General features: G+C 49.3%; 1 protein-coding gene and 1 non-coding gene across 6 annotated transcripts; both read left to right on the forward strand.

The window, feature by feature from the left end:
- Nucleotides 1-1,074: 1,074 nt before the first annotated feature.
- CCDC61 (coiled-coil domain containing 61) lies at nt 1,075-25,637 on the forward strand. 5 transcript variants are annotated; one of them, XM_045845189.1, is made up of 15 exons: nt 1,081-1,110; nt 11,895-12,009; nt 12,881-13,039; nt 13,293-13,375; nt 16,254-16,411; nt 17,480-17,641; nt 22,424-22,634; nt 22,726-22,808; nt 23,498-23,667; nt 23,789-23,864; nt 24,109-24,251; nt 24,355-24,433; nt 24,602-24,659; nt 25,133-25,205; nt 25,323-25,637. In XM_045845189.1, coding segments are annotated over exons 2-15 (1,554 nt in total). In that variant the 5' UTR covers nt 1,081-1,110; nt 11,895-12,008; the 3' UTR covers nt 25,421-25,637. The 5 variants fall into 5 exon arrangements, with proteins under 5 accessions (XP_045701149.1, XP_045701145.1, XP_045701146.1 ...); XM_045845190.1 differs by lacking the exon at nt 1,081-1,110 and adding an exon at nt 1,118-1,133; XM_045845191.1 differs by lacking the exon at nt 1,081-1,110 and adding an exon at nt 10,410-10,643.
- Nucleotides 11,713-11,821, forward strand: LOC123823067. Its single transcript, XR_006786474.1, has one exon. It is a non-coding gene; the product is annotated as a U6 spliceosomal RNA (small nuclear RNA).
- Nucleotides 25,638-25,796: the final 159 nt, after the last annotated feature.

The following is a 25,796-nucleotide window of genomic DNA, read 5'->3' on the forward strand; positions in this document are numbered from 1 at the left end:
ACCTGTAAGTTAAACTTCATGAAAGTTTTCACAAATTTCCCCCAAGTGTAGAGGGCATCACCAATACTGACTTGTAAAGCTGAAACTTTAAAAAAAATTCTAATGACTGAAAAAAGTTCCATCAAGCATGCGAGAGGAAGGATAATTTACTTTTCTCTCTGGAGATAAGGATATTGTGAAATAAGTACGCGAAGCCAAAAGAGTAGGAAACATATCACAGAGGTGTGTCAGGCAGTAAATTAATAAAAACATTACGTTATCATCTTTTGGGATTTCGCGATGTTTGCGGTATTTGTCAGTTCTTTCGAATATGTAATTTGTTGTCGTTTCATGTGCGAAGTAAATTTGTATGTTCATACCCAATTTTGCGTTTGTGATTTTGTATTCCTTTTTTAAAAGAACGCTCCCCTACTATAAGCTCCATCCGCCCTGTTGCTGCCTCACTGGCACAAAATACTTGTCGTTCTCAAGCTCTGTGGTGAGGGGCTAGTGACTGTACTTCGAGCCTGTTTCTTTAGGGGCAAAATGGGGATCATAACAGCGCCTACATTGCAGGGTTGTTAACTTTAAATAAGCCAAGGCCTACAAAGTACTTAGAGCAGGCTGGGACGCTCTGAGCGCTGACAGATCTCAACCTGTCTTTTTTATGCTAATAGCACTTCTGTAGCTTTCCAACCAAGGCCAGTATCTTCCCGTGCGCTTGCGCGTCCGACACTCCCACTTCCCCCTTGGTCTAGTCATCCCGCAGGCTGTGCCTATTCTGTCGCAGGGGGTGATGGGCGGAGTCCAGTGGCTTTTTCCGGGATTTCCTCCCCTCTCCAAGGAACAACCCTTTTCCTATGACTGGCAGTAACGATTAGTTCGTAGTGATTGGAAATGGGATCCTATGGTCCGACCCATTTTGGAACCTCTCTTCCGACTTGGCCAATTGCAAGCTTTGGAGGGCGGGTTCTTCTGTGGGGCGGGGCAGAGTGACGGGCGTCTGTTTGACTAATAGGAACTTGGCTGTAAGTAAGTCAGAGCCAATTAGAAGTGAGAAAACCGGATCTTGGGGCGGGGCTGGAGCTTCGGCAGTTGAACCGCTCGCGAGGAGGGGTGGCAGTGAAGAAGGTGAGCGGCGGAGAGAGCCGCGGGTGCGCGGGCTGGTTTGGCAATTCCTGGGGGGAGGGGGTGCTTTGGGGGGGAGTGGGCTGCGGCGGGCAGCTGACCCGGCAGTGTGGGATTCGGGAGGGGCGTGCTTTTTAATACGGGAGGGTCCTTTGATGAGGATTTTTGAAGCAGAAAGCAGACTGTGAATCAGAGGGGGTTTTGTATTTCTCAGGAGGTTCTTTAATGAAGAAAGTGTAAAGCAGGACACAGCAAATGGTAAAATGTAGAAATGGACTTGTAATATAGCGATCTAATGGGAAGTTTTAAGGCAGAGAATTAATATAGCGCAGCATGGGGGGCGGTCCCTGCTATGAGTTCTAAGCTTTGGTTTGGATGGAGGGCATGTGTAGAAGCAATATTGAGGAGGGTGAGAGGGAGGCCTCTGGAGATGAGGTTATGCTTTAACGAGGTGGAAGGCTTAGCCTTTACTGGGGGCTCACTATGTGCAAAGAGCATCTATCAGGTATTATGTGAATTAACTCTTAAACTTCCTAACGACTCTGTTGTTAAGGCTGTGGCCTTGGGATGCTTGAGTTTGAATCCTGGCTTTGCCACTGACCCTCCCATTGAATATCAAAGTGGCCTCGGCGAGTTCTTTACCCCTTGTGCTGCTGCGTCATCACCGGTAGAACGACCTCTTCTCTGACTATACCACTCCCCTAGTGGCCTCACGTAGCTTTGGGGCCTCGGATAGTCTTTACATAGCGATATCCCCATGTACTCCCCCGTGAACTCCAGAGTTAAAATACCCAATGGCTGACTCTTCTCTATTTGGAAGTTCAGGTGACATCCAGACCTTAAAAACTTATCCTGATTCAAACTGTGGTTTCCCCTCTTCAACCTCCAAATCCTGTTGATGGCATTTCCATTCTTCCAGGAACGCGAACGCGGGGCAAAAACCTTGAAATTGCCCTTCGCTCCTCCTTTTTCTCACACTCACAAATGCCTTGTCATTCAAACATACCAAGAATCTGGCCGCGTCTTGCCACCTCCTGTGCTACCACTCCGATCTAAGCCCTCACCTGTCCTTGGTCTTTGCAATGAGCTCCTCACTGGGATCCCTGCCTGTGCCCTTGACCCCACATACAGGAGGATCTTGTTTAAACAAAAGTCAGGTCGTGTTGCTGCCCTGTTCAGATCCTTCCCTGTTTCTCACCTCATGTAGTCTCACCTCCTGTAGAAGGCCTTGCCAAGCCCACCAGGCCCTACATGATCCAGCTCCCCCTCCTCCCTGCCCTTAACTCCTACCACTCCTCCTTGCTCACCTTGCTTGAGCCACCTTGGCTTCCTCTTGTCTCTCAGACATAGTAACTACCATCCCACCTGGAGAATGTACTTGTCCCCCGCAGATTACACTCCTCCCAAATGTCTAGCTAGACTGCTTCTCCCTCACCACCTTCAGGTCTCTTCTCAAATGTCAACCTCACAGACAGGTCCTTGCTGACCACCCAAGCTAAAGTAGCTTCTGTCACTCCCGGGCCCCTTGCCACTTGGTTTTAGTTTTCTTCATAACACCACCGTGTGATATATATCAGTGTTTGTTTATATGCACCGGGCTTCTTCTTTTCTATTTGAGTTATTATTTATTTCAATTTTTAATTGAATTTATTGGGGGCATTGATTAATAAAATGATATGTTTCAGGCATACAATTCTATAAAACATCATCTGTATGTTGTAGTGTGTGTTCACCTCCCAGTCGTCTCCCTCCATCACCATTTATCCCCGTTTGCTCTCTTCTACCTCTGCCCACCTCCTCCCCCCATAATAACCATACTGTTGTCTGTCTGTGAGTTTTTTCCTTGATCCCTTTGCCATTTCCACCCAGTCCCCCACCCCCTCTTTCTTCTGACAGCTGTCAGTCCGCTCTCTGTATCTAGTCTGTTCTATTAGCTTATATTGTTCATTAGACTCCACATATGAGTGAAAGCATGTGGGACTTGTCTTTCTCTGACTGGCTTATTTCCCTTAGCATAATACTCTCTAGATCCATCTATGCAGCCTTCAAGGGTAAGAGTTCTTTCTGTTTCATAGCCGCTTATTATTCCATTGTGTAAATGCACCACAGCTTTTTAATCCACTCATTTACTGATGGGCACTTAAGTTGCTTCCAAATCTTGGCTGTTATAAATAATGCTACATAAGGGTGCATATATTCTTTCAAGTGAGTGTTTTGGGTTTCTCTGGATGTATTCCCAGAGGTGGAATCACAAGGTCATAAAGCAGTTCCATTTTTAATTTTTTGAGGAAACTTCATACCGATTTCCACAGTGACTGTACCAATCTGCATTTCCATCAACAGTGCAGGAGAGTTCCCTTTTTTCCACATCCTTGCCAGCATTTGTTGTTTGTTGATTTATTGATGATAGCCATTCTGACAGGTGTGAAGTGATACTTTCATTGTGGTTTTACTTTGCATTTCTGTTGCTTAGAGACACTGAGCATCATTTCATATGTCTGTTGGCCATCTGTGTGTCCTTTTTGGAGAAGTGTCTATTCAGGTACCATTTTAAAATTTGGGTTTTTTTTATGTTGAATTATATAAATTCTTTATAAATTTTAGCTATTAACTTCTTATCAGATGTATCATTGGCGAATATGTTCTCTCACTCAACAGATTGTATTTTCATTTTGTTGATGGTTTCCTTTGCTGGCAAAGACTTTTTTGTTTGATGTGGTCCCATTTGTTTATTTTTTCTTTTGATTCCCTTGCCCAAGGAGATAAATCAGAAAAAATACTGCTATGAGAACTGTTTGAGATTTTACTGCCTATGTTTTCCTCTAGGATTTTTATGGTTTTGAGTCTGACATTTAATATTTAATCCATTTTGAGTTTATTCTTGTGTATGATGTAAGAAGGTAGTCTAGTTTCTTTGTTCTTGCATGTGTCTGTCCAGTTTTTTTCAACACCATTCACTGAATAGACTATTTTTACCCCATTGTATGTTCTTGCCTCCTTTGTCAAATATTAATTGACCATAAAGGCATGGGTTTATTTCTGGACTTTCTAGTCTGTTCCAACAATTTATATGTCTGTTTTTAATGCCAGTACCATGCTGTTTTGATTACTATGGCCTTGTAGTATAGTTTGATATTAGGTAGCATGATTCCTCCAACTTTGTTTTTCTTTCTCAAGATTGCTGTGGCTATTTGGGGTCTTTTGTGGTTCCATATAAATTTTTGAAATACCTGTTCTAGTTTTGTGAAATATGCCAATGATATTTTGATAGGAATTGCATTGAGTCTATATATTGCTTTGGGTAGTGTGGATATTTTAATGATGTTAATTCAGCCTATCCATGAACATGGTATGTGCTTCCACTTATTTGTAGCTCCTTCAGTTTCTTCCTTCAATGTCTTATACTTTTCTGAGTACAGGTCTTTTACATCCTTGGTTAAATTTATTCCTAGGTATTTAATTTTTTGACACAGTTATAAGTGGAAATGTTTTCTTAGTTTACATTTATGATAGTTCATTATTTGTATATATAAATGCAACTGATTTTTGGATATTTATTTTGTATCTTGCTTCTTTACTGAATTCATTTATCAATTGTAGTAGTTTTTTTGTGGAATTTTTAGGGTTATATATATATATATATATATATTATACACACACAATATCATGTCATCTGTAAATAATGGCAGTTTTATTTCTTCCTTTCCAGTTTGGGTGCCTTTTATTTCTTCTTCTTGTCTGACTTCTGTGGCTAGAATTGCAGTACTATGCTGAATAAGAGTGGTGAAAGCAGACATCCCTATCTTGTTCCTGATCTTAAGGGAAGCACTTAAGTTTCAGATTCTCTGATTCTTCCTGATTTGGTTTTGGAAGATTACATGTTTCTAGGAATGTCTCCATTTAGCCCAGGTGTTCCCATTTGCTGGCATATAATTGGTCATGATATTTTCTTCCAGTCCTTTGTACTTCTTCAGTGTCAGTGTTACTTCTCTTTCATTTCTGATTTTATTTATTTGGGTCCTCTTTTTTTCTTGATGAGTGTGGTTAAAAGCTTGTTAATCTTGTTTATTTTTTCAAAGAACCAGTGCCAGGGTCCAGCCTCAGCAGGGTCTCAGGGTCCCCGAAGGATGCACGGCTAAGGTGAAGAGACTGAAGCGAGACACCAGGTGGGGTGCCAGAGGATAGCCAGGCTTTTTGGGCCTGACTGACTCACCTGGAAAAATCAATTTTTATTTTTATAGGGGACGTTATACAACATTCAGTGCGTAGTGTGATTATTAAAACAGAAACAGTTACCATAGAAATAATTTCGAAAAACAGAAGGTTTTACAGATCAATCATTTTAAATCAAGAAATAACCAAAAAGTACAGGAGGTCCCACAGATCAACCATGTTAAACAAAGGTTATTTTGACCAAGAGGGTCATTAATTAGATAGCCAACAAAGCTATATGGGCACAAACTTTCAGGTGCCAGTTAGTAACTAGGTATCTATTAAGATTCTAGGAATTGGTCTAAATTAAAAGGGTGCAAGGGGTGATTTATAGGTATATAGAAATCAACTATTATCCTTTGAAGTTAAATTTTTCTCAGTTAGGTAACTGGTTTTTTGCCTAGGTTTTTTGATTTATACATCTTGGGGGGGCCATGTTTTGTGTTCGTTTCCATGTATTGAGATTATTATTTTCAACTAGAACTCCTTGCTGCTTTACACTCCTGTCCAGGGTGTGGAAGGGGTATTGGCTCTAATAAATCTTAAACTTTTGAGTGGTGACTCCTTAAGAAACATTCCTAGCAACAGCTTCCTTCAGCGTTCTGGCAGTTGGTCTGTCCATAGTTTAATTTTGTCCTTAACTTCCCAAGTGGGGGAAGCAGGAAACATTAGGGTTGCTAGGGGTCTCTATTCTGTGGTCAGCAAATCATTTTGTGCGGAATCAGAGGCATTGTGCAGATTTTTTGTTATAACACACAGGTATCCCAAAATCCCACCACCTATTGCTAGCAGGGACAGGCATACAGGAGGAGATAGACAGGAGATCTGGCCACAGTTGCCTCTGCTGTGCAGATGCATCTCATCTGTCCTGACTGTGTCAAGGGTTGGCTGTTGGTTTCATTGATCTTTTGTATTTTTAAGACTCTATTTTATTTATTTCTGCTCTGATCTTTACTATTTTCTTCCTTTTGCTCACTTTGGGCTTTGTTTATTATTCTTTTTCAAGTTCCTTTAGGTTTAAAATTAGATAGTTTATTCGAGTTTTAACTTGTTTCTTGAGATAGGCCTGTAATGCTATGAATTTGCCTCTTAGGACTGCTTTTGCTGGTCTCACAGATTTTGGGTTGTTGTGTTCTCATTTTCATTCGTTTCAAGGTATCTTTTGATTTCTTCCTTAATCTCATTGTTAACCCATACATTGTTCAGTAACATGATACTTAGCCTCAATGTCTTTGTGTGTTTTTCAGTTTTTTTCTTGTGATTGATTTCTAGTTTCACACCATTGTGGTCAGAGAAGATGCTTGATATGATTTCAATCTTCTTAAACTTATTGAGGCTTGTTTTGTGTCCTAACATGTGGTCTGTCCTAGAAAATATTCCATGTGCACTTGAAAAGTATATATATTCTGCTGCTTTGGGGTGAAATGCTCTGAAGATATTAATTAAATCCATCTGATCTAGTGTGTTGTTTAAGGCCCCTGTCTCCTTGTTGATTTTCTGCCTGGAAGATGTACCCATTGAAGTCAGTGGGTGTTGAAATCCCCTACCATGACTGCGTTACTGTCGATCTCTTCCTTTTTGTCCATCAAGATTTGCTTTACATGTTTAGGTGCTCCTATGTTGGGCGCATTTTTACGAGAGTTATCTCCTCTTGTTGGATTGCTCCCTTTATCATTATGTAGTGTTCTTCTTTGTCTGTTACTATATTCTTTGTTTTAACGTATTTTGCCAGATATAAGTATTGCAACCCCAGCTTCTTTTTCCTTTTCCATTTGCATGAATTATCTTTTTCCATCCCTTTACTTTTAGTCTCTGTGTATCTTTCATTCTGAGGTGGGTCTCTTGTGCATAGCATATATGTGGGCCTTCTTTTCTTGTCCATTCAGACCACTGGGATTCTTAGACTCCCCCCACTAGAGGGCTGGCTCCATGTGAATTTAGAACTTGGCACCTAGAAGTGCACATAGGTGCTTAAAAGGTGTTACTCGTACTATATATAGCACCGTTTTTGGCATTTCTTGAGGGGAGGGATGTTGTCTCCCTGTCTCACAGGGCAGGGTTGTTGAGCTGGGGGGTCTTGGGTGGGTCTAGATGGTGATAATAAACTGGGAAGATTGTGGTGGCCAGGGGCAGAAGCTCTCAGCTCTAGTTAGTGCTGGGGGAGTGTGTAGGGAATGCGGATCCCTGGGCCTGCCCCCAGAGGTCTTGCTTCTCCAGGTTTGGGACCATGCCCAGGATCCCTCATTTCCATTAAACACCCCGAGGCCCTCACTGAGCCAAATAGGCCGTTTCAGAGCTCCAGCTGGAGCTCTCTCATCATTAAACCCCTCCTTTGTGGCTGGCCCTCTGCTGGAGACACCGTGATTGAGCAGGTGTCTGGCAGTCAGGGCGGCCTCCTGCAGGGGTAGACATTGGAGCTGAGACCTGGAGGGTGACAAGGAGTGAGCTGAGGGCAGAGAAGCCCTTGGCTGTATCTCCAGTGTCCAGGCCCCCATTCCCCAGTGTCGTTCAGTTCACAAGCTGCCCCTGACCTGTGCTTGGCCCAGGGCGCTGAACAAGCAAGAATGATCAGAATGGCTCTTTCTCATGGCTTCAGGTCTGGCAGCGAATCATCCACTCGTTGCATCCATGGTCATAGCTGACTGCATGCCAGGCACTGTTTGAAGTGCCTTGCATGTACTTAGTGAATCCCCACAACAGTCCTACGAGGTGGGATCCCCACTTTACTGATGGGGAGAGGCCCAGAGAGGGGAAGTGCCTTGGCCAGGGACACGCTGTGGGTAAGTGGTAGGGCTAGATTCCGAGCTTGGAGTCCCAAGCTTGTAGCGTGTGCCATGCATAGGGTATGAAGCCACTTTTAGATTAGTGCTGGAGGAGAAGGAACAGAGTTATGGGGGGCACATGGAAAGTGGCCAGGGAAGGACACCTGGGTGATGACTAGAGGGACAAACATTCCAGTCCACTGTGGGGTGCTGGGCAAGCCTCAGTTTTACCCTCTGTGAAGTGGGGATGGTTACAACACCTATCAGAGAGCAGAATTCAGCATGAGTCTTTGATAAGTGTGCCCGGTCCTTATCTAAGGTAAAAGCTTTTGAGGGAAAGTGTGTGGGGGGGGGGGTCTGGACACCCCACGGGGTGGTGGTGGGCTGCAGTGTGCACTATGGAGATCTGGAATGTGGGGTGTCCCAAAGGGCTTTTGGACCTATACATTCCGGGGGTCATCATGGAAGGCTTCGGTCTGTATTCTGGGGAGTACCAGGAGAAGTGAGGAGGGGATGCTATCCTGCTCAAATTCACCCACATGGTGGGATGTGATGTCAGAATAGGGGCCAGGCTGTGTGTGTGTGTGTGTGTGTGTGTGTGTGTGTGTGTGTGTGTGGTGAATTGAAGAGTCCCACTAGGTCATGGCTGGGCTGAAATTGGTGGTGGTGGGGTGGGGCTGCAGGGAGTGGGAAACACCGTGGGGTGGAGACCGTCAGGGGTGGGGAAGTACCCACGTCTGGTGTGGGAGACGGTGCTGTGGATTTGTCTTCGGGGAGTCCAGCGTGGAGGACTGTCAGCTCCAGCCCTGGGGTGAGGGCTGTGAAATCTGAAATATCCAGGGGAGTGTAATTTAGGGGGAGGAGCCAGGGGCGGAGGTGTAACACTGGAACCCAGAGGGGGTCACCTTAGTGAAAGACCAGAGGGAGAGGCTGGGGCTGGGAAAGTGTGTGCACGCAGATGGCGTGATGTCATGAGGCCCCAGAAATGGGGTCAGGTGTGTGGGCCAGAGTGGGGTTCTGGGGTGTCCATACACAGTGCGCAAGGTTGAGGTGCTGACTTTGGGGTTGACTAGGGCAGAGCCTTGAAGGCTTGGCGGGGATGCCGGGATGCCGGGATGCCGGGATGCTGGGATACCGGGATGCCGGGACGTGGCCTGTAGAAGCTGAGGCGGGGAAGAGGAGCTAGGAGAGACGTGGAACTGGAACACAACCAGCCACCAGGAAGGGCCACTGGTCACAGAGCAGGGATAGAGGATGCAGGTAGAAGGACAGGGTCAGCTGGGGGACTGGGTTGCGGGAAGCAGAAGGGAGGGAGGGACTCCAGGCTTGGGGAATCCCTGGACGGGGAGGCGGGGAGCAGGTGGTGTTCAGGAGGGTCTCTCCAAAGGAGAAAGGGGTGGAAAATGTGAGCGTGGGGGAGAGGGGTTTACACAGGATTTGGGAGGGAACAGAATCCAGGCAAAATATTTGGGTGATGGAATACAGACTGAAAATGGGGTGTGTGAGGAGTAGAACCTTGGGATATGCAGGCAGAATCCTGGCGGATTAATGGGGGCAGAGAGCAAAATTCAGGTACTATACGGAGGAACCCCAGGAGAACATGGGGGCTGCTGCAAGGAGAAGGGAAGTGTGCCCCGCTCTGCGCCCCCTACTCTCGCTGAATCTGGGAGATGGGGATGGAAGAAAGGGACTTGGGGAGGGGGGGGTGGTCTTGTGAACTAGCAGAAGAGGGGCGGGGCTGGAATGTGGAGGGCGGAGGTTCTGCAGAGTGGAGGGAACAGGCGCACCGAACCTCCAGGCTGTCTGGGGAAGGAGCGATGGGGAGCTGGGGTCAGGAAGGGCGGGTCGAGTTTGCAGGGTGGGAGATTTATTCTATCAGCAATTGTTGAGCGCTCACCACGTGCCTAGAAGAGGGGATGGGGAGGGAGTGGCGAAGTTTGTGGAGGTGAGGGAGGCAGGTGTGTTAAGGGAAGGGTTGAATTCGGGCAGAACATTCACGGGCTTATAGCTGGTGACTGAGGGGAAGCTAATGTTTCATGGCTCCTGGATTTGGAAAGGTCCTTATTATGTAGTGAAGGGCTGCTATCTTCGGGGTGAGAATGGGGGCTTATGTGGGGGAGTGGGGGAGGAGGAGAGCTGGAAGGTTGCAGCAAGGATGGGGTGGGGCGGGCTCCCTTCCTCCTCTGTCCCCTCCCGGGAGTTAGGTACCACAAGTGGGGTGGTAACCGAACTCGGAAGTAGTGCGGTTCCCCGGGGTGTGTTTCGCAGCTGCTTCCAACGCCTTGGTAACCGAGATAGTGCCTCCGCTGATTGGCTCGTGGCGTCTGAGGGCAGGTCAGTGGGCGGGGTCCGGTGCACCTGTGGGGCAGGTCCAGCGTTGCCCGGCACCGGCTTTGGGGACCAGGGGATGAGGGGTATGTTGAAACGTGTGGCTGCACAGAGCTCCGAACCTCTCAGAGAATGGAAGCACAACTGCAAGAGTGTGAATTTTCAAAGGAAAGAGGTCTCCAGATTTTAGGAGCCCCGCCAAGACCAGAGACCCCTCCATCAAATAAAGTCAAAGTGAGCACCTCAACAATTGCTTGGGTCTAGGGACAGGTGCCTGTCAGGACTTGCGGGGCTCAGACGGTTGTCACTGGGCCTTTGAGAAAGGGAATCTGTCGATGAACCTGGCGGTGGTATTCGGGGAGCCCCCGAAATTAATTGCAAAAATATATGAGTCTATTCAGTTTATCTGGGGAAGGTTCAGAGATCTTACTAGATTCTCAAATGCTCACGACTTTCAAACGGCTGAAAATCACTGACCCTGAACTTCAGGGGTCATCATCTCTCCCTGACAACATGACATTCCTGATACCGGACTTCAGGAGGGGCTTCCTTGGGAATGTGGGAGGATGAAAGGAGGCGGTTGGGGAGAGGAGGTCAGGCATTGGAGAGGTCCCCATGACCGGCGTCTCGGGAAGCCCTGGGTGGCCCTGTCTTTGGAGCAGCAGTGGGACGCTGGGCAGGGCTCTTTGTCTCCCTGAGCCTCAGTTTCCCTGTCTGCACACTGGGGAGGGAATGGGCTTGCCTTATCTCCGTAGTCCCTGTCACGCTCAGAAACAACAAAGCAATAATAACGATGATGGTGCCAGTAGGTATTGAGTGCTTGCTGTATGCCAGGCGTGACTCAATTTCTCCAAGGGTTTTGACATGATTAGTTCATTCAGTCCTCGTACCCGTCAAGGAGATGGGGCGCTGTTCTCTTACCTAGGTGTCCGGCACGGGCATCACCTGGCCCGTATACCTCTACTGGCATCCTCCTCCCCCTCCCACCTCCTTGCTGCCCTCCTTGCTGTGCTTAGAACAAACTGGGAACTACTCACCTAGGGGCCCTTACCTGGCTGTTCCCTCTGCCTGGACGCTCTTCCCAGGCACTCACCTGGCTCTCTCCCTCCCTCCAGGCCGCTGAACAGAGGCACCTTCCCTGGCCACCTTAGCCAAAAGAACCCCCACCTCCCAGCATTCCTGTTCCCCACTACTTGACACTTTTCTACCTCTGACTCCTTGCCATCCTCACTGAGGGTGGGACTGCAATCCGATCCCTGATCCCCAGCCCCCAGGGTGGCCTGTGGTTTAAAGATAAGGAATCTCTAAAGATAAGGAATCTAGGCTGTACTAAAATTGGAACAATACAGAGAAGATGAGCATCACCTCTGCCCAAGGATGACACACAAATTTTTGAAGTGTTCCATATTAAAAAAATAAATAAATAAAGATAAGGAATCTGGCTCCAGGAGAGGTTAAGTAACCTGCTCGTGTCTGCACACGTAGCTGAACCTGGACGTGACCCAGGCAGCCTGCGGCTGCCACCCTGAAGCAGCCCCCGGACTCCGGGCCGAGGTGGAGCCCTGACTCGCTTCCAGCTCCTCCACTCAAAGAGCTGACAGTAAGTCATAGCTCTACTGGCTGAGAGAAAGTTCTTGTGCTTACGACAGACTAATTAATAAAATCAATGTTTAATTCAGTGTGAGTGATTTACATGTCATTGATAGTATGTAGCACTGGGTGTTCTCTCAACGTGGACCACTGTCCCTGTACGGTCAGTCATGGCCGCTCCCTGGCCGCCTTCAGTTTTCTGCTCAGATGTCAGCCTCTCACAGAGCCTGCCTTGCCCCCTCTTTAAACTCTCTGCCTCACCTCACCTCAGGACTCTCTGTCCCCTTTCCAGCTAGACTTGTCTCTACAAATGTTTGCTGATCAATGGGTGAAAATTAAGTATATAACAAGTATAGAGATTAATAAATAATAGTATTAATCATGATTGTCTTTTTAAAAAAGGATTTTATTTATTTATTTTTAGACAGAGGGGAAGGGAGGGAGAAGGAGAGAAACATCAATGTGTGGTTGCCTCTCTTGTGCCCCCTACTGGGGACCTGGCCCACAACTCAGGCATGTGCCCTGACAGGGAATTGAACCAGTGACCCTTTGGTTCACAGGCCAGTGCTCAGTCCATTGAGCTACACCAGCCAGGGCTTACTCATGATTCTCTTGTTGGAAATCATATATGCTATCAGCCAGCATGTATTGGGCATAGTCGTGTGCAGGAAATAGTCCTGAGTGCTTTTATGTGCACTGTCCAATTTAATCCTCATGGCAACACCATGAGGTCAGTGCCATTATTATACCCATTTTCCAGATGAGGAAACCAAGGCACAGTCTCTTTCCTAAGCTGCCACAGCTGGTAAATGGTGAAGCCAGGAATGAATCTGGCCTTCCAGCTCCTGAATCTGGGCTCTCTGTCTTGTCCCCTCCTCCAGTGACACTGGCCATGGACCAGCCAGCTGGCCTGCAGGTGGACTACATGTTCCGGGGTGTGGAGCATGCCGTGCGGGTGTTGGTGTCCGGGCAGGTACTCGAGCTGGAGGTGGAGGACCGGATGACGGCTGACCAGTGGCGGGGCGAGTTCGATGCCAGCTGTGAGTGTGCCTGCCCCAGGGGGGGTGCCCCGTTCTTCCTCGGGGTCAGCTTCTCCAAGAAGATGAGCCCACCTGGGATCCTGCCCACCAGCCTCTTCTGCCAGACCAGAAAAGTTCTGAGATTGGGAGGGGGTGTAGGGCTCATTCCTCAGGCCAGAGGCACTGGGGTCAGGGAAAGTTGGAAAGTCTGGATGCATGGCCCTTGGATGGGGCGAGTGGTCAGACTTCAGGAAGAACTTTTCTCCCCACTCAGTCATTGAAGATTTGACTCACAAGACAGGGAACTTCAAACAGTTCAACATCTTCTGTAACATGCTGGAGTCAGCCCTGACCCAGGTAGGGACCGGGGCTGGGGGCTGGGGGCCGGGGGTGGGATGCCTGGGGGGTGGTAGATGCCCATCTGATGTGTGTGAGATTGTGAATCTTCTCCTTCATCGAAGGGGCGGGGCTATTTCTTTCCTTCTTTTCCAAATGGGAATGGCTTATTGATTCTGATGAGAGTTATTCTCATGAAGAAAATTCAGGCCACAGAGGAATGTAAAGAAGACAGGAAAAATTGCTTTACTGCTAATCCTCACTCCTGGTAATATTTTGGTGAAAATCACTCTGGTTGTTTCTCCATTTCTCTATTTATTTGTGAACTTCCGTGAGTGTGCGCGTGTGTGTGCATTTAGATCCATAATGGTCCAGGGTGAGGCTAAAGTAGATTTACAGTTGTGTGTATACGAAACAGGGTTTATTCTTGTATTCATATTTATTAATTATTGTGTTATTTTCCACATGAACAACTGTGACCCCACTTCTGCCTCTCCCAGTATATGTAGTTGCTGTATTTCCCAAGCTATTCTGTAACCTGCTTTTGAAAGATTGAATGATATTTCATAACAATGTGGTCACATCCGTGCCCAGGGCCAGTCATTCCTTTTGTCACTGCTGTTGGCATGGAGATACGGCAGCGAACAAGGACACCAAGGTCCCTGTCTGCATGGAGCTGACATTCCAGTGGGAGCGACAGACAAGGGAAAATCAAGTCTCATCAAATGGTTAAAAGTAGTAATAGGGGAAAAAAAGCAGGCTGAAACTTAGAGTGTCAGGGAATGTTACTCAGATGTCATTTGAAAACTGGGACCTACGTTATCTCTCTGATTGCAGATAAAATATGCACCCGTGTAACTGCGACAGCAGTAGTGTGGGACCTAGAAAGTGAGAGTCCCTCTTAACCCCCTTCCTGCCTCCTACCCCAGACTGTTAACGTTTCGGTATCTGTAGACATGATAGCTCGATCCCCAGGAGCAGGGAGTCGGAATTCCAGCCCATCACTGCCACTTACTAGCCAGAGCCTGGGCCAGTTACTGTCCCCCTCAGTGCCTCAGTTTCCCTGTCTGTAACGTGGGGGTGACAGTAGCCCCTGTTCCATAGACTTGTGAAAATTAGATGACTTACATGAAAAAGTTTAGAATAATGCCAGGCTTGTAACAAGAGCTGTATAGGTATCATCTGTTTTTATTATTGATGATGTTTGAGTTTGCCATCCTGGTTAGTGGTTGCTCGGTGTTCCAGCGTGCTCATTCGCCATGATATCTTGAACCCAGTGGTGCTGAAACGCCTTGGTGTCAAGATCCCTTTATACTTGACATAATTTAAAAATTATTGAGGATGCCAATGAGCTTTTATTTATGCAGGATTTATCTATCAATATTTGTTGCCACATTATAAATGAAAAAAACAATTTAAAGATATCTATTAATTTATTTAAAAATAACAATAATAACAAAACTGTTATATGTTAACCTCAATAACATGTTTATGAAAAATATAATTTCTAAAACAAAAGAAGAATGTAGCATTGTTTTACATTTTTACAAATCTCTTTAAGGTCTGGCATCATAGAAAACTCCTGGATTCTCCTGTGTGTTCTTGCATTCAGTCTATTGTGACAGGTTTCAGCTGAAGTGTATGCAGGAATAAACTGCCTTCAGTAGACATGTAGCTGGAAAGAGAGTCCTTTAGTAGCTTTTTCAGATAATTGTGTGTATCCTTCTTAGCTAACACGTTAAAACTGGACAGGTTGGTTGCAATGTGGAATCAGAAACCATAGCAATGAACTCTCTGTGTTCTGTGATAAAACTTACTGGTGCATCTGGCACTTTGCCTGGGTGTTTTGCCCGTTTTGTAACATCCCGTGTTGGTCATTTGGAAATATTGGTACATTGGTTGTGCAGCTCTTCCAAATGTCGCCACATTTCATTATCCAATGTCCGGAGGTCACGTTTGTTAACATCCTCACTGATCTCATCAGGAGAACCTTTCAGCACCCAGAGGCTGTCAAACACACGGTGGCAGACCCAAGGTTTCCCAACTTCCAGTTTTTGCTCTGACGTTTGAGTTTTATCATTGGCAACAAACACTGTCAGCTGTTTTTTTGGACGTGGCAGGCTCACTGTGTTCGTTGTTGAGAAAATGCCTGCCAGACATCCGAGGCCAAATGACCCCGGTTCTGTCGGGTAAAAGTAGCGTTCAGTGGAGCAGTGGCTGCCTTCGCTCCAGGCACAACGGCACAGATGCTTTTCCTGAGACAACGGTTGCGCTTGGGTGTGCTGCAGGAGGCATGCTTCCGAGTGTGTCACAGAGTCGTGCAAAGCCGTGTACAAGAGGGTTGAGCTGCAGTGAAATTAATCATTTTTACAGCATTATTAAGAACATTCCCAGGGTTCATTTCCTGTTATCTATCTCTCCCTCCCTCCTGCCCACCCCGCCCCTGAGATTACGAGGTGCTGGAGAATACAATGCCCACTAGTACGTTTGTGCCACTGGCTGAATTTCTGCCAATGGACACCAACATATTTACCCACCCCTACTTTTGCACCATTAGTGCAAATGTCAAGACAGTGAAAAGGGCAATGACATCTTAGCATCATTATGCAAACTGTGTTAACCTCTTGGACTCCTTGAAAGGGTCTCAGGGACCCCAGGGGTTTGTGGACAGTACATGGACAGCCACAGTCCTAAGGTGTCCCCCATGGCTGAGCATTTAGGCTCTTTCTAGTTTGTCCCTCTGATGAGGCCCTGGTGCCAGCACCTTGGACAGGGCCATGGTGTTCCTCAGGTTCAGATGGGAAATAGCCCTGAGAAGGTGGCCCAGGTGTGCGGGCTGTGAGCTCTGGGCATGGCCATGTTGGGTCTCATGGCAGCTCCGCCCACCCTCTCCCAACAGAGCAGTGAGTCGGTGACCCTTGATCTACTGACCTACACGGATCTGGAGTCCCTGCGGAACCGCAAGATGGGGGGTCGCCCAGGCCCCTTGGCCTCGAGGTCGGCCCAGCTCAACTCCAAGCGCTACCTGATCCTCATCTACTCTGTGGAGTTTGACAGGTGGGACAAAGGGCTGGCTCTAGGTCCAGGCTAGTGGGCAAGTGGGAGAGGGTGTGGTTAGACCTCAGGAACCCCCGATACCCAGGGCAAGGTAGGGATGTTGCCTAACCCGGCTTTTGTAATCTTCACTGTTGAGGTTTGTATCATTTAGTATAGTGTTTGGTTACAAGTAGCAGGATAGCTGTTACCAGTGCCTTAAACAAATAAATTTATCACTTGACAAGATGTCTAGGTAGGTGGTGGCAACTCAACAGTTTTATAAGGAGCCGCTGGCTCCTTATGGGATTTTTTGTTTTGTTTGTTTTCTTTTGTCATCCTCAATGTGTTTGCTTTTTGATTTCATCCGTATCTCTTCATGGTGACAAAATAGCTGCTGGACCTCCTGGCATTGCATGTGTATCAAAGCAGGAGGAAGAGGAACAGGGCTGTGCTTGCTAGTTGCATCTACTTTTTTTATCAGGAAAAGAAAAGTGTTCCCAGCAGACTCCCAGCAGATTTCCCATTATGTTTGGCTGGAAATAGTCACATGCTTTTCCCATAATGTTTGGCTGGAAATGGCATCCCTTTCAAAAGGGATACTGGGAATATGAATGTCTGTCTTTGTGACGGGAGGCAGCAAGGGAGAAGGCCGCTGGGAATGGCAGTTAGATAGCTGGGGAAAGCATCTGCTCCCTTTGTTAGTAGCTCCTGGATTTTCTAGTGGGAAGTTATTAATCTCCTCTGAATAGCACCTGGTGGGGCAGCTTATCAAGGTGCTCTACCTTCCTCCAGCCAATGGGGACCCAGGTCAGGTCATCTGGAGTCTCCTACTATGGAATCTTGGTTAGGACTGTGCTTGGCTGCACGTAACATGGCCCAGCGCTTCCACAATTGCTATGTAAGAGGGTCTTGGGGGAGGCTGACTGGTGGAAAGCGGGCAGGGAGGGAGCTCAAAGCTGCCTTTGGAATTTAAGCCTCTAGGAATGTGAGGCCTTTGGAACTGTGTGTTTTCCTACCCTAGGTGCTCAGGGGCAGGTAGATACCCTCAGGGATTCTTGGCCTCTGAGCCCTGGTTCTAATCCTCCCCAGGATTCACTACCCGCTGCCCCTCCCGTACCAGGGCAAGCCGGACCCTGTGGTCCTTCAGGGCATCATCCGCTCGCTGAAGGAGGAGCTGGGTCGCCTTCGAGGTCTGGACGGCCAGGACCCTCGGGACACCAGGGATTCTGAGATCTGGCACCTGCGGGAGCAGTGAGTCTGGGAAGGGTGGGCAGTTGGGGCGTGGGGTGGGGGCACATCTCATCATGCACTGCGGGGTCCTATGCCCTGCGCTGTTGGGAGGATGCCAGTCCCTCATTCACGGAATATTCTACGCTCTCCTCTGTGCCCTCCTTATGCTGAGTGGTGCTGGGGAAACAGTGTCCGAGACAGTTCTGGCCATGCTGTCCTGGGACTCTCAGTCCCATAGGCGAAATCTGTGCAGATGCAGTGGGCGGGGTGGGGGATCTCGGAAAGGGTGCGTGACCCAGCTGGGTAATTCCAGGCCCAGGGAACGACATGGGGACATGGGCGAAGACAGAGTAGGAGGAAGTGCTATACCCCATGCTTCTTTTATTCTGGTCCCCTCCCTGACCCTCATGTGAGTGACAAAGACAGGGGGCAGGTAGACATTGACCACATAACTACCCAAGTATGTCACTGTGAGTGGAGGTGGAGTTAGTTAGGGAAGGCAGCTTGTGCTTTGGAAGGCTGTAACAGGAACTGGGTGGGGTCTTGGGGAGGGTCAGAGGATGGGGTGGGGAAGAGCATTCTAGGCAGAGGGAACAGCATGTGCAAAGGCCTTGTGTTAGGTGGCATGTGGTGAGAACAAGGGTCTGGAAGAGTGAAATGAAGTGAGCAAAGGCATTTGACATATTGAGTGCCTGCTGTGTGCTCTGGGCTGAGGGGGAGCTGAATTGGGGGCTTGGTCTCCACCTGGAGGAGGCCCCACATGTTGGGGAGGGCTAGTATTTTCAATAGTAGTAGCAATAATAGTAATAATCAATAGTAGTAGTAGTAGTAGTATTAATACCAGTTGCGAATGTTTTTGAGCATTTAACTGGGTGCCAGGGACTCTGCTCAGTGCTTTATGATTTTAATGCATTTAATGCTCACAAAGTAGGCATTACTTATTGTCCCTACTTTACAGAGGAGGAAAGTGAGGCCCCAAGAGGTTAGAGTACTTGCCCAAGGTCACACAGTGAGTAATGTGGCCAAGCTAGACTTGAATCCTCGCAGCCAGCACCAACTGCCCTCCTCTTCTCCAGCCACTGTGTACTGTTGGCAGCTGCTAGCCCGGGACTGAGTGAGCCCTCAGTGCTGACTGGGAGAACCAGGCCTCTCCTCTCCCGGGTGTGAGAGCTCAGGGCGCTGCAGGACCCTGCGGGTCCTCCTGGAGGAGCTTGGCTGTGCAGTGCTGGGAGCAGGACGAGCTTTACCTTCCATTCATCCTCCTGAGCTGCGCTTGTTAGCTCGCTGGGGCCTGGTGGGTGCGGGCCTGTGTGCGTGTTTCCCGGGATGGCCACGAGGTGGCGCACTCTGCACGGAGATCCCACAGCTTGACAGTGGCTTCTTTTCCTTCCCAGTTTGGAGTTAGGGAGTTTGGGAGGACGCCAGCATTTATTCATCCATTCATCCAACACTTACCGAGTTCATGCTGTGTGCTGGGCACGCTACCCGGCACTATTAATGTTTATTGAGGTCTTAGTGCCAGACCGGGTCTCTACAACTTTATCGGTACGTGTTACTATTGTCTCACCTCACGGAGGTGTGAAGGGACGCTGCCCCAGGTCACCCAGCTTGTAATGGATGTGGGCAGCCCGGCCACAGAGCCCACCTAATGGCCAGACACCTGGTGACCGTCCTCATAGGGGGAGGATCCAGACAGAAAACACTGATAAATTACCAGCTAGGAAGCTAGGAAGGAACGTGCAGCCAGCCAGGAGAGCGGAGAATAGGGATCTGACCTGGCGGTGGGGGGGTGGGGGGGCGTGGGGGGGTGGGACAGTCAGGCTTCCCTGGGAAGTGATGTTTGAAGGATGGGTGGAGTCATTCCCGCCTGGAGAAGGAGAGTTCTAGGAGGAGGGAGCTACTTTTGCCAAGAGAGGCTTGGCTGGAGCCCCCCAGAAGAGGGAGTGGGAGATGGGGGGGAGGGGAGACCTCTGCTGGAAGGGGCTGAGTGGGAAGCTCCTTGGAGAGCTTGGGGGAGCCACAGATTTTGAAAAATACTTTATTGGGAAAAATTTCAAGCACACACAAATATAGACAGTAGTGTAATATGTGTGTACTTGTGCCCTGGCTCCAGCGGTCGAGACATTTTGCCCATCTTGTTTGACTTTTGTCCCCCCTCCCCAAAGAAGCGAATGCTAGACATTCCTCTTCTGTAAACGCTCAGTGTGGATCTTTAACATACAAGGGCATTTAAAAGAAAAACGCAAGCAGTGTTATTACATACAAGGAAATGAACAAAAATTCCTTACTGTGTGTATGTGTTGATGTTTCTCTGATTATCTCACAAATGTCTTTTGTAATTGGCTTGTGTGATAATACCTGAATTCAGCTACACTTTGCAATGTGTGATGTACTTCTTAAATATCTTAATTTATTAGTCTCCCCCTTTTTCATGCTACTTATCTGTGGAGGAAGGCAGGTATTTGTCCTATGGAGTTTCCTACAGTGTAGATTTTGTTCACTTTGTCTCCATGGTTAATGTGTTGCCCTGTTTTCCATATCTCTGGTGAAGTGCTTATCCAGCCTATAAGGCGAGTGAGATTCAGGGTTTTGAAAGACACCTCCCGTAGGGGGGCTGTGTTCCTGCCTCCTGTTGGGGGCTGCTGGGACTGACGCCATCCAATGTTGAGAGCTGGATCCCTCTCTTATGAAGTTCCCTTCTGCCCAGCACATCTTGGTTGTTCTCATTTGCATTTCCCTACTCACCGATGAGGCTGAGTGCTTTTTTGTGTGTTTATTAGTCACTTGGGTTTCCTCTTATGTGAGTTACCTATTCACCTATCATGTCTGTTTTTCTTCTGGTCATCTATTTTCTATTGGACTTCCAGGAGTTCTTCATATAGACTAGATGTGAGCCCTTTGTTACTTTATATGTGTTTCAGAAACCCTCCTCTCCTCCTTCCCCTAGCCTTGTCACTCTCTTAATAGTGTCTTCTGAGAAACATCGTGTGAGAGAGAACATCATGTATTGGTTGTCTGTTGCATGTGCCCCAAACCCAACCAGGGAATCAAACCTGCAACCTAGATATGTGCCCTGACTGGGGATTGAATCTGCAACCTTCTAATGCATGGGATGATGCTCTAGCCAACTGGGCCATCTGGCCAGGGCTGCAGGTTACTTCTTGTACACCCCCGGCTGGGGACCTGGCCTGCAACCCAGGCATGCATGTGTCCTGGCTGGGAATCGAACCTGTGACCTTTTGGTTTGCAGGCCAGCACTCAGTCCACTGAGCCACACCAGCCAGGGCTGCAGGTATTCTTTCTGATGCTCATATTGTCTTTGGCCAGTGGGAACACCGTCATTTTGGCTCCTACATCGTTTTGAAATGACCCTAGTAACCGTTGATGGCTTCCTTGTGTTCTGGCATGTCAAGCTGTCTTGGACTTTCTTTACCTTTCTAGTCTCAGAATTAGTATAAGGAATTTTTCCAGGGAGCTCTGGTTTCTTTTAGCGGAAAATTGGATTTAGAGATCACAGTCTGGTTGCTAGGGTGCTCTTTCCCATTGGGTGGACATTGCTTTCACACCTTTTTAGTGGAAAGAACAAGAAAGTAGATACATTTTTAGAAACAGAAAAATGTCTGTGTTGATTTAACCTCTTTTGTTTGTATGTCTTTTTCTCATACTGATGGTCTTAGTTTCTAGTAATAGTAACATATTTTCTTTCTTTATCCTAATACCAATATAGTTACTACTAATAAGGGTACTGAATGAAGTTCAAGATTTTTTTTGCAGTTCTTTTTGTCCTTAGGCTATTTCCTGCTTGCTAAAATAAAGTTCCTTTTTTGTCGCTTGACACCATTCTCCAACATGCCACTAATTCTGATATAGTTAGATGTGCTTGAGCCAGTTTCTTTGAATAATTTTAGTGATTGCTTTTGTTCAAGCTTACTTACATAAATTATTTTCATAGTTCCAATTTCAAAATGAAAAAAGAGGGTACATTCAGAGGGGTCCGGCTTGTATCCCTGTTGCCACCTCTGTTTTTTCTTTTTAAATTTTTTGATGTATCCTTATATATTTTTGAAAATATACATATGAACATATATAATTTATAATTCCCCTTTTTATTTTTCATAAAGAGACATACTAAACATTCTTCTGTACTGTGTTTGAACATATCCTGGCTATCACTCGGTGAGAAGAAACAGAAATCTTCCTCGCTCCCTCCTACAGTTGTGTGGTCCTCAGTTTAGTGGATGTACCACATGAATTCAACTAGCTCTTTGTTGGTGTACATTTGGGTTATTGCCACTCTTTTGCAATCACAAATAGTGCTGCAAGTCATGCCTTGTGTGTGCATCTTTTTCTCAAAGAAGGGTTTCAAGCACTGTAGTGACCTGATTGTATCTGCATTTTAGAAAGTCCTCTGGTGAATGGGAGGCAATGAGACCCCGCTAAGGGGTAAAGGGGAGGCTGGGCTGGGGTCAGCATCTCAAGGTTAGGCTTTGAGGTTATAGAGAAGGACAGATCAATGATATGTAATTAGAACTCAACCCAGCTGTGTCCACCCGTGGTATGGATGGGGGTGATGTGGCTGTGTTGCTTGTCACGTGAGAGGTGGAGGAGGGGAGATGATGGGACCATGGGGGCAGCTGGGAGTGTGTTGGGTTCCCCCTTTGTGAGGGAGGTGAAATGATGGTGTGTGCCCACTTCCGTGGAGGAATGGGGATGATGAGACCGTGCCCCTCTGCTACCCCCAGCCCCTCTGCTACCCCCCGCCCCCCAAGCTCTCGCTTTCTTCTCTTTATCCCCTCCGCCCAGGGTGTCGCGCCTGGCTTCTGAGAAGCGAGAGCTGGAGGCCCAGCTGGGCCGATCGCGCGAGGAGGCTCTGGCTGGGCGGGCGGCGCGCGAGGAGGCCGAGGCGCTGCGCGGGCTTGTGCGCAGCCTGGAGCTGGAGCTGCGGCAAGAGCGCGGTCTCGGGTACCGCGGGTCCGGCCGCCGCAGCCAGGACTGCCGCCGCCTGGCCAAGGAGGTGAGGGAGTGCGGCGGCTGGCAGGGGCGGCTTGCGGGGACGCAGACCTGGGTCACAGACTGGACCTCTGCGCCCCTGTCCATTCCCGCAGCTGGAGGAGGTGAAGGCGTCGGAGCGGAGCCTGCGCGCCAGACTGAAGACGCTGAACAGCGAGCTGGCCTCGTACCGGAGGGGGTGAGGGGCGCGGCCCTGGTGGGCGGGGCCTCGGAGCAGCCGACCTGGACTGCTGGTGGGCCAGGGGCTAGCGGCTCGAAGTCTGAGGGAAGTTGGGCGGGGCCCGCGCTTTACAGAGGGTAGGTGGAACCTGAGAGTGGGCGGGGATGGTGGGGCAGGCGGGGCCTAGTGGACTGCCTGCAGTGTAGAGGACTCGGAGAGTTGGGAAAGGTGAGTGGGGTCTGGAAAGATGGGCAGGGCTTGAGGTGGCATTCAGGAGGTTGGTGTTGGACGAAGGGACCAGGGGAAGGGGCGGGACCTAAAGGTCCAGCAGAACGAGAAGGGCGTGGCCCAGCAGGTGGGAATCTGGGTGATTTCTGCAGGGTTTTTTTTTTTTGCGGGGGGAGAGGGTTGGAAAATTGGTGAGGGAAAACCAGGGAACTATGGGAAACCTCAGGAAGAAGGGTCAGGTGAAGAAGGTGGTTAGAATGTAGGGAAGTGACAGGTGGTGCTTTTTGGAAGGGATGATGGGGCTCCGCGAGGGGCGGAGCCTGGGAGAAGGTTCCTGGAGGGTCGTATAGGTGTGCGAGGGGGTGAATGTCCAGAAACTGATGGACCTGAAGGGTGGAAGATGGTGAAGTCTGAGAAGAGGACTGGGATCGGAGTTGTCACCGCGCGTGGGAGACTGACAGTGGGACCTGTGCTCCCAGGAGACGGACTCCGCCAGTGGTGCCTCACCCAGCCCGGGAGGGCCGGGCTTCGTCGTCCCGGGAGCGCTCCACGTCCCGTGGCCGCGGCGCCGCCCGCTCCTCATCGAGGGAGAGTGGCCGCGCGGCCCGGGGTCGAGGCCGCCCTGCCTGCCCCTCGCCCTCGCCCATAGGTGTGTGCCCTGCCCTGCCCTGCCCTGCCCGTGGGAGGGGGTGGGACGGACTAGAGCGGTGGAGGCATTATCCTGTGACCGCAGTCGCCTCTTCTCTCCACACCCTTCCACTCCGTCCTAGGTGGTCGCATGCCTCGTTTTGACCCCACAGCCTTTGTGAAAGCCAAGGAGAAGAAGCTGAGAGAGATCAAGATGAAGTTAGCGTGCATTTCCTTCTCACCTGCCCATATCCCTGCCCCTTTACCTAGTCCTCTGACCCGAACCCTCGTCTCTCCTGGTCACCCATTCTGTCTCCATCACCTGTCACCTGCTCCATCTCTTCCCTTCCCTCGCGTGACCTCAAGCGAGTCACTGGGCCTGGCAATGACTCACAGGGGTGCAGCGAGGCCCTTCCCCGAATTAGCCAGGCGCACAGGCATGCATTTCATTTCGGTTCCCCAGGCAGCAGCGGCAGCGGAACCGACTGGGCAGTGGAGGAAGCGGGGACGGGCCGTCTGTCTCCTGGGCTCGCCAGACTCGTCCCCCTGCTGCCGTGACCGGCCGAGGGGACGCAGCTAACCGCTTCCGAAACCGCAGCTCCTCGGGTAACGGGCTGGAGCACGCCGGGCGGGGAAGGAGGGCTGGGCAGCACGAGGGCTGGGCGGGACTGGCGGGCGCCGGAGGCTCACCATCTCCTCCTCCCTCTAGTGGACAGTTTCCGCAGCCGCTGCTCGTCTGCCAGCTCCTGCAGCGAGTTCGAAGATTTCTCTGAATCCCTTCCTAGAGGGTAAAATTTGGGCCGGCGGAAAGGACCTCCAACATATAGACGTCTGGGGAGACTGGGAACAGTCTGTTGCAGGCAATTTGAGTGATGGAGCTTTGAAACCGCAGAGGAGGGTGAGGTGGGAGGTGCCAAAGACTCCTCCCATTGGTCCTCCATTCCTTCCTCCCTTAGCTCTCGCCGGCGCCTCGGGAAGACCCCCAGTCCCACAACCTTGAGTGGGTCCAATACGGTGAGTGTCATTCCTCAGGCCTTGGGGGAGGCAGGGTCAGCACTAAACCACCAGAAGCCTATGCGTTTCTCCCTGATTGTATTCTGGGGAGCAGGTTGCCAAAGCACCTGTGAAATGTCTCTGGACAGGGAGTGTTTTGAGACCACTGGATTGCAGGGGAGAATGGGCTGGCATGAGGTCGGGGCAGAGGACGCTGGTTAAGAGCCCCACAAATTGCCTCCTACCCCCTGTGTGACTCCAGGGCGGTTAGTTACTCAGCCTCTGCCTCAGTTTCTTGATCAGTTAAATGGGGATGGTAATAGTATTCATCTCAGAGGGTTTTGATGAAGATACAAAGTTATTTTGTATAGGTGCCTGGAAGGTGTCAGCTCTTATTTTTTCCTGAGATCCTTAGGTTCAGAATTTCTGGTGGGATTTGGGGGGCAGGAGGAGAGGGAGGGTGCTCACCTCTCTCATGCCTCCCCCCCCTGCAGAAGTCCACCCCCTTGGGACGTGGGCGCCGTCAGAGACACCTGGCCAATTCTGGGGGCTGGGTCCCCATCAAAGGTGAGCCCAGGACTCCATGCCTCCCCCTCACATGCCCCAGAGCCTGCCAGGGTGGCACTGAGGCCATTGGCACTCCCTGTGGCCTGAGGCCCCCCACACCGACACCTGCTTTTACAGAGTACAGCTCCGACTACCAGGCCGCTGACATGGCGGAAATAGACGCCCGTTTGAAGGCCTTGCAGGAATACATGAACCAACTGGACACGCGGTCCTGAACTGGTAGAGGGATCACTGTCCCTCCAGCCCCTATCCACCCTGGATTTGGCGTGTTGGAGGCGGGGCTGGTGTGTCCTTCCAGCGCCACCCAGGCCCGCCCCTCCAGGTGCTCTTGGGGTCTCAGGTGTGTGAGGCCCTTACACACACCTCCAGCTCCCTCAGGCAGTGCATGCTGGGAGGGAGGGTCTGTGCCTTTTGTAAATAAACGTTTTTGTACTTGGGATCCCTCAGCTTGTGACTGAAGGATAGGGGTAGTGGGAGTTGGGGGAGATATGAGGACTGGGAGGAGGTTTCTTTGGGACCTGTGTGCATTTCTGGGCATGTCTGTGACTGAGGACAGATTAGGGGTCAGGCTCGGGGAAAATCTTGCACTCC

Source organism: Phyllostomus hastatus, unplaced genomic scaffold, assembly GCF_019186645.2.
Source record: "Phyllostomus hastatus isolate PE091 unplaced genomic scaffold, TTU_PhHast_1.1 phas_contig_468, whole genome shotgun sequence".
NCBI lineage: Eukaryota > Metazoa > Chordata > Mammalia > Chiroptera > Phyllostomidae > Phyllostomus > Phyllostomus hastatus.

Bases quoted from the DNA above. Each gene is read 5' to 3' on its own strand.
- CCDC61 (XM_045845189.1), top strand. The intron at 13,040-13,292 runs GTGAGTGTGCCT...CTCCCCACTCAG, and splicing joins GGGCGAGTTCGATGCCAGCT to TCATTGAAGATTTGACTCAC. The intron at 25,206-25,322 runs GTGAGCCCAGGA...CTGCTTTTACAG, and splicing joins GGGCTGGGTCCCCATCAAAG to AGTACAGCTCCGACTACCAG.